The sequence below is a fragment of the Gouania willdenowi genome, chromosome 15 (assembly GCF_900634775.1).
Source record: "Gouania willdenowi chromosome 15, fGouWil2.1, whole genome shotgun sequence".
In the NCBI taxonomy this organism is placed as follows: domain Eukaryota; kingdom Metazoa; phylum Chordata; class Actinopteri; order Blenniiformes; family Gobiesocidae; genus Gouania; species Gouania willdenowi.
The window spans coordinates 16,689,961-16,698,338 of NC_041058.1; the positions used below are offsets into that span (position 1 = coordinate 16,689,961).

Below are 8,378 nucleotides of genomic sequence, written 5' to 3' on the forward strand. Positions count from 1 at the left end.
CTGTAATGGACTGGCGCCCTGTCCAGGAGATTGGCACCGGCAGACCCCCGCGACCCTAATAAACGGGAATTAGCGGGTCTGAAAATGGATGGATGATGGATGGATGGATGGATGATGACCCAAGTAATTGCATTTGGACACTTTTTTTCATTGAAAATGTTTGCTTTTTTATTTTATTTTTTGTATTTATGGGTCGTACATTTGTGTCTTTATTATTCAATCAAAAAATAAAACAATGAAGAAAAAAAAACCTTTTCAATTAAAAAATAACATTTATTACCATGGCAACATACTCATAATATAACTTAGCTCGCTTTCAGAAATGGAATACTCAGAGTTTCCCTCATTTGACCCCGAACATACTCATAGTTTGAATATTAAACCACTTTCAGGAATACCGAGGCCTCCTCCTTTCATATCCACTTTTCCATAACCCCGTGGATGACGTCACGGGGCTAAGGAAATGTGTTAGGAGAGTAGTAGGAAAAGGGGATCACGTTTATTTTGACAATCAGTTGAACTTCCACTAGGTGACATAATAATGCGACTGCCGAGTCTATTTTCCTCAGAAAATTCGAACACTCTTTTATCTTAGAAAGAAAGGAGAATTCGAACGCAGCTGAAGTCCACAGCAAAGAAAACACGCTTCCCATTTAGACACATTCTCTTCTCACCCTGACCACCAGAGGGTGCTAACAAAGTTTTCCCTCAACATTAACAGTGTAAAATCACGAAGAAGGTGTGCAGTGACACTTCTTCCTTCAGTCTGACTGTGTTCACACAAAATTACTGAGTCTGCGGTCATGGCTCTTTTTTACAGAAGTGCTGCTTTGCTGCTGAAGCCTTACCGGGCCTCTCAGCTCCTACCGTCCGCTGCTCGCCTCTACAGCTCAGGTATGTGTTTAAAAAACTCCTGCTCCTCCGTTCATAGTTACAGAACTGTTGGTCATCTAACAATGTCATGACAGCTGCGTCATTGCATGTGCGACACACATTATGAAAAGTGCAGAATACAGTTACCTTTGCTCACATTTTTACTCGTTTACGTGATACTGTACGTAAATTGGAAATGTGTAATGTGTACAAATGTGCAGTTTATTAAACTTTACAGTTGTCTATAGTTCTACATAGTTTACATAATTGTACATTTTCAGAGAGCTGCAGAACCAATGCACATCAGAAGGAACACAGCTGAATTTGTCCCAATACTCCCATGTAGCCTACTATTTGTTTCCTACAGGCAGCCCTTTAACCCAGTATAATTGTTCAACAAATTTTAAACAACGGTGTAAAAAAAAAAAAAAAAAAAAAAAACTAGCTTATAATACTCAGTAAGACTAACAATATTTACAACTCATTTTGTCCTATCAGTGGGATGCACCGGAATGAAAAATTTTAGCTAAAACCTTAGAGAAAACCAAGGCCGAAAACCAAAACACCAAAATGGGCGCTGGCTATTCGTACGGAAACGTAGGACTAGACTATTCATACGGAGCGCCCCTCATTGGCCACGTTAGATGACGTGATAGGTGCACCATGTGACTTAGTACCATTTTATTTTAGCTCATTTATTTTTAGCTACCCCGCTAACCCCTTTATTTTAGCCCCAACCCGAACCCAGAAAATACCCTAAAATGTTTATTTTTTTCGTGAATATATTTTTTAAGGTGGAATTTGCTGTGTGAATGAAAATATATATATGACAAAAGTGGGATTCTTGAGTGCGGCGCCTTAGACCACTCAGCCATACTGGCACAGTGAAAACTTACAGGCACTGCGCTTATAGAAAAGGTTCGGAAAACGTATGTTTCCGTATAAAAAGTCCCGGGGTCTATTGATACGTTTCCGTATGAATAGACACTTTGAATATATTATTATGAAAATTATTAGTTCCATTGCATTTATGGGTATAAATGTGTACGAACCTCACTAAAATAAAAAAAATTGCAATTGTATAAATTCATATTAATGTTTCAAACAATAAAGCTATTAGAAATATGAAAATATTTATTAAGCACTGACATTCCAACAATGCCCAATATAAAATAAAATTTGAAAAAATGTTTAACTTGAACTCACTCACAATAAATAATGTACAGGCCAGTGACGTGCCGTCAGGGTAGGCAAGGTAGGCAGTGCCTACCCAAGGGTGAATTGATATTTTGATTATTTGTTTTCATTATAAATTATTTATTTTTCCATTTCCAATAGCCTATAGTACCTATAAGTTTGAAAGTGTCCACATTTTGTGTGTCATAGCCCAAATTACTAAACGGCGATATTTGCACAGTCTCACTCTGCTGTGAGGCAGGAGGAGGCCACGCCCCCTCCCAAAAGCACATGGTATCTCTGCCTCTGTTCCCATAGCGTGTTTTTACATGTTTGCACATGCGCAGTCAGTTTCCCAAGATGCGCTGCCGTGTCATGAGATATATCTTGTTGGGAGAGTATGGAGGCTGCTATTAAATAATTGTTTGTTTCTTTAATGGGGTTTTACGATGTTGATTTTGTTAGATGGTTAAATGATTGTTCGTGTGGATCTTGTTGGGTTTTTTCTTTCTTATTATGAATTTTATATTTTGATAATCGCATTGAGATAACTTTGTTGTAAATTGCTTTATACAAATAAAGTTGATTTGAATTGAATTAACACTTGCCAGCAGAAACATTTGAAATTGTCATTGGTGGTCTCGATTTGCAACGTGCATACCCAACCCCAGTGGTCACGGCACGTCACTGGTACAGGCCTATAACTGACTGAGCTGCTGGAAGAGAGTCAAAATAATTCATTAAAACAAAAAGTGCATTGAAGATAATGAATAAAACTTCTCTGCTTTATTTATTATCCAAGCATGTTTTTGGAGACTCTCACGCTCTGTGTGCAATGATTGTGGCGTGTATCATTTCTTGTGGGCGCAGGTTTAATCACATCCAAGTAATGATCTTTATAACTTGTACTGAGTACACTTGTTATGAAGTGCAAGGATCTCTATGGAACGTGTGCTAACAGACTAACAGAAAGGCGTTTACGAGACAGAAAATGGCGCTACGTACGAGAGTTGACGTTCCCAGCAGCGCACACTTGACCAGAGCATGTGTGGAACTCATGGATAGTGTGGCAATGGTGAGATAAAACGATAAAAAAAACGGGGACTACAGTGACACTCTGCATGTCCGGGAGGAAGAGGAAGTTGCGTGTGTGCAGAATGACGGGAGAGAAACTTACAGAAAGAAATCCATTAAACTCTGATCCAGATAGCAAAATAATAATAATTTTGCCATCAAAAGCCCGGTCTCAGTGTTTTTTTTTTTGTTTTTTTTTGTTTCATATAAGGAAACAATGTTCAGATGTTTAAGTTGTCACTAAAGCAAAAAAAAAAAAAAAAGCTTTAAAGTCACTGACAGGGTTTTTTGTTTAGAAAAAGGCTGTTTTCTCAGCTTTTTGCTCTGAAACTGAAGATTTGTGTAAAATTATTCAACGGCTGATTACAAAAGTATGCAATGAGCCAGAAACAAATTTCTTCTTTTTGTTGAAAGTAGAGGCTTCAATCTTTCAGAATCTGGTGTCAGATTTCAGATAGTCATAGTAGAAAATATTCTGTGGGTCTTAAAAAATCAGTCAAAATGCTCAAACGGCCGGCACTGAGGGTAGTAGAAAATCTATCATTTATAATTTAAATGCAAACCTGTCGAACCATGTTACAGATCTAGGGCTTACACATGTGTAGTTAACAATTAATGAAATAAGTTTAATATCAACCATTCCCACTACCTGTCAGTTCTTTTAAGGATCATTTTACCATTTAATACATTTTTTAATCTAGGGGTATATTGACAGAAAAAAGGCTCAAACGACCACACCAAGAACATTAATCCTGATATTTTTATGTATAAGGAAGTCTAACAAGGTAACCAAGAGATGAAAATAAAAATTACATGATAGGTGACATCTTTAGTGTATTTTACAGCTGAGACATGGGTCAAAACAGACCCGTTATCATAAGAGATGCTACCACAAGAGGAAGGTTACGTTTTATGGACTTATTTATTAAAGGTTCAGTAATTAAGAATGTAACTGTAATTGATTTTCAGGTAAAAAAAAAATGACTATAATTGGAAAAAATTCCGGTCACCAGAATTGTAATTGAGTTGTAATTGAACATGGATAACTGAAGATGTAATTGTTCTCTGACTAAACTATTGCTTTATTCAATGCATTTAAGTTTTAGTAAATGGTAATACATTCCTTTTGTTGATACCTGAACATTATGGTAATGTCCTCCTGATTCAGGTGCTCAGAATAACTACATTATAGTGGAGAAACGAGGTGAGAAAAGCGATGTTGGGTTCATCCAGCTGAACCGACCCAAAGCTCTCAACGCTCTGTGTGATGGCCTGATGACTGAGATGGGGAATGCACTGGATGCGTTCGAAGCAGACAAAGACATCGGAGCTATCGTCATCACAGGCAGCGACCGAGCATTCGCTGGTGAGAGACACATGCAGCGTCAATTATAATTGTAATTAATTACAATTATGGCGTAATAATGATTTTAACTTTTTAAATTGGAAAGAATATGTTTCTGTTGTAATCATATTTTAATTCTGATTAAGTTCAGATCATTGACTTTGTAATTGTAATTGGCATGGAAATTCTATAAAAATTGTCAATTACAATGTTATTAAAAGCAAAACTGGGGAACCATGTTATAGTTCTATGGCTTACATGTACATACAATAATTAAAATATGTTTCATATCAAGTTTACCTGTCAGTTCTCTTGAGGATCATATGACCATTTAAAAAAAAAAAAAACAGTTGAAATCTAGGGGTATACTGACACAAAAAAGGCTCAGACACCCACACCAAAAATATTAAAACCAACTTTTTCATTGATTAGGAAACCTAATAAGGTAACCAAGAGATGAAAATCAAATTGGATGATAGACAATATTTTTTTAGTGTATTTTACAGCTTATTTAATGTAAGTAATGGGTCAAAACTGACTCGTTATCATTGGAGATGCTAACAGAAAGCTAACACAAGGGGAAGGTTAAATTTTATGGGGTTATTTATTTCAGGTTCAGTAATTGTGATGAATTAAATTTTAAATTTAGTAATTGAGAACTTAATTGTAATTGACTTTCAGGTTGAAATGACAATTGTAATTTTAATTGTAGTTGAAAAAATGCTTGTCACCGTAATCATAACTGACTTGTAATTGTAATTAAAAAGTGTAATTGACCCCAATGCTGGACCCAGGCATCATTTACTGTCTCCGTCCATCCCTCACAGTGAAGATGGGTTTAAAACCATTGATGGTTACTGTTAATGTCTCCTCTGTTTATCAGCTGGTGCTGACATCAAAGAAATGCAGAATCGAACCTTCCAAGAGTGCTACAGTGGAAACTTCCTTGCACACTGGAATCGAGTGTCCACAGTCAGGAAGCCTGTGATCGCAGCCGTCAATGGGTTTGCTGTAAGTTTACTTTTTGATTGTGTATAGAAAAATTTAACTGTGGAAGGCAATGTTAGGAGGATTATACTCTGTAATAAAGGAACTGACAGCAGGCAATGATCAAAATCAAACATTTGTCAGATATACTATATTTAGTTGAGGTTTTGTTTATTCAGACAAGGTTGTTCTAGAAATTTTTATCTCCTGACATGTTTCGACTGTCAACTGCCAGTCGTCCTCAGAGGAGTTCTGCTGATTGCCTTTGATGGTTCCTTTGAAGTTTCACTTGACTTGAAAGAGGTCTTTCTAAAATTCTGTCAGCAATGATGGAAAATGGACAATACTGATGTTGTCCATAAACATCGGAAATTTTACTTTTGATTTCAGTGACATTTGACGTTATTCTAAGATCATTGAAAACACAATGTTTGTTGCTCATGCAGCAAAGATGCTTGACTTTATTTGCCTGTGGTCACATTCCAGCTGGGTGGAGGCTGTGAGCTGGCCATGATGTGTGATATTATCTACGCTGGAGAAAAGGCCCAGTTTGGTCAGCCTGAAATCCTGTTGGGGACGATTCCTGGTAAAATAAATGAAATACATTTGTCTTTTTAAACAAAAAACCCCATGTGACCAGAATGTCGTTTTTTTCTAAATGATCTCCATCATAATTTTGTGCCTGCAGGGGCCGGGGGCACCCAGCGACTCACTCGTGCTGTGAGCAAATCTCTGGCTATGGAGATGGTGCTGACAGGTGACAGGATCAGTGCTCAGGAGGCCAAACAGTCAGGTAACGACACGTGTTGAAGCAACATTTGTTCTCGCATAAATCATCAAAAAATTAAGAAGTAACTTCTATTGTAGAAACAAACCATCAATCAGTAAAAAACATTGTGTAACATATTACAAAACACACAAAGATATTGAAAATATTTGAAATCATCTTGTGAAAACATTGATATATATTACATATATCAGTGAAAAATCTTTAACTGCATTGGTTTTTCTTCAGGTTTGGTGAGTAAAGTGTATCCGGTGGATCAGTTGGTCTCTGAAGCCATTAGGTGTGGAGAGAAAATAGCAGCAAACTCCAAGCTAGTCGCTGCTATGGCTAAAGAGTCTGTTAATGCAGGTGTGTAGAGATTAAATGTATTTGTAATGCTATAACTTCTCATTTTACTAAATTAACTCTGTTTCCATATTGTTTTTCTGGGTAAACAACAGCGTATGAGCTCACTCTGGCTGAAGGCAACCGCTTTGAAAAACGTTTATTCCACGCAACCTTTGCAACAGTAAGTACAGCACAATATTAATCAGAATTAAAAGAAAAGAAGATACTTGATCTCAATGAGACTATCCTGATTAAAAAAAATTAAAAAACATTTCCACAGGAATTTAAGGAATATTCAAAAATATAAACTTTTCATGGGAATTATTAACTGTATAATATAGTATACAGTGCATACGGAAAGTATTCACAGCGCTTCGCTTGTCCCACATTTCATCATGTTACAGCCTTATTCCAAAAGGGATTACATTTTTTCCTCAAAATTCTACACATAATACCCCATAATGACAACATGAAAAATTTTTTTTTAAATGTTTGCAAATTTATTAGAAATAAAGAATGAAAATATAACATGTACATAAGTATTCACAGCCTTTGTTGTGGCACCTTTGGCAGTAATAACTGCTCTTCAAGCACAAACAGTGCAGTGTTTGTTTTAAATGATTACATAATTCTTAAAATATTTGAATATGTTTTTTTTACAACAAAAACATCAATATTTTGTTAAACATTAACACCATGTTTGAAATTAGAGTTAAGCATACAGGAGGTGTGGCGTTTTGAGGCTACACCCCCCTGTATAAATATTCTCAGGTATATTTGCATGAAATCTGTATTTAAACATTTTAACTATATTTAATGGCCAACCTTCAAGTTTGTAAACTTCATGTTTATTCTCAAGAATTTGCATGGAAAATTTCCAACTTTGAAAAATCCTGTAACTTAGCAACCCTTACCCTGACATGAATGTAATGCACAGATCTGTATTTCCTCTGCAGGATGATCGTAAAGAGGGCATGACTGCGTTTGTGGAGAAGAGGAAAGCCAATTTTGAAGACAAGTAGAGAAGATTCAAAGCGTAGCTACTATTTCACACTCCATGTTATCAGTTGGATCAACATCCTCATCTGGAAACATTTGAGTGATGTAGAGATTCCTGTGGGTGTGAGCGATCTTAGTGTTGGGATTATCACTGAGTGTTTTATCACTATGAATCCATGCCTGCTTTGTTTTAGAATCAAATGCAAAGGATTCACAATGTTTGTTGTTCTTTTCAATAACAATGACAATAAACGTTGATTGATTGATTGATTTGATTGAGTCCCATGGATGTGAGAGACAGAAAACAATAGTCAACTTACATTTTGTCTAATGCTTGTCTGTATTTTTTAGGCAAGTGATTGTATTTACACTACCGGTCAAAAGTTTTAAAATAATTCAATTCAACTTCATTTGTATAGCGCAAATTACAATAGTCATCTCCATGCGCTTATCAAAATATAAAATTCATAATAATAAAAACCCAACAAGATCCACATGATTTTTATGACAAATATCAATCTGGTTTTAGATCAATCCTCTCCACTGAAACTGCTCTTCTGAAAGTTTTTAGTGACGTGATGATGGCCGCTGACTCTGGTCGTTACACAGTTTTAGTTTTACTTGATCTGACAGCTGCCTTTGATACAGTAGATCACAGTATACTGGTTGATCGACTCAAATCTGAGATGGGGTTTTCTGGTACTGTTCTCCAGTGGTTTACCTCTTACATTGATGGAAGAACCTTTAATGTTGCTATTAACGATGTTATGTCTAATATGTCCAACCTGTCATGTGGAGTAGCCCAGGGCT

The 8,378-nt window shown here is 36.2% G+C and overlaps 1 protein-coding gene across 1 annotated transcript; it reads left to right on the top strand.

The window, feature by feature from the left end:
- The first annotated feature begins 701 nt into the window (after window positions 1-701).
- echs1 (enoyl CoA hydratase, short chain, 1, mitochondrial) lies at window positions 702-7,838 on the top strand. The gene is made up of 8 exons (XM_028468854.1): window positions 702-894; window positions 4,292-4,489; window positions 5,352-5,479; window positions 5,942-6,041; window positions 6,144-6,248; window positions 6,471-6,590; window positions 6,683-6,750; window positions 7,526-7,838. Exons 1-8 carry the CDS (start codon window positions 804-806, stop codon window positions 7,589-7,591), a joined length of 876 nt encoding a protein of 291 aa, XP_028324655.1. The 5' UTR covers window positions 702-803; the 3' UTR covers window positions 7,592-7,838.
- Window positions 7,839-8,378: the final 540 nt, after the last annotated feature.

Coding starts and splice junctions, on each gene's coding strand:
- echs1 (XM_028468854.1), top strand. CDS start 804: ATGGCTCTTTTTTACAGAAGTGCTGCTTTGCTGCTGAAGCCTTACCGG. Junction 5,480..5,941: donor CAGCCGTCAATGGGTTTGCT/GTAAGTTTACTT, acceptor GTCACATTCCAG/CTGGGTGGAGGCTGTGAGCT. Junction 6,591..6,682: donor TAAAGAGTCTGTTAATGCAG/GTGTGTAGAGAT, acceptor GGTAAACAACAG/CGTATGAGCTCACTCTGGCT.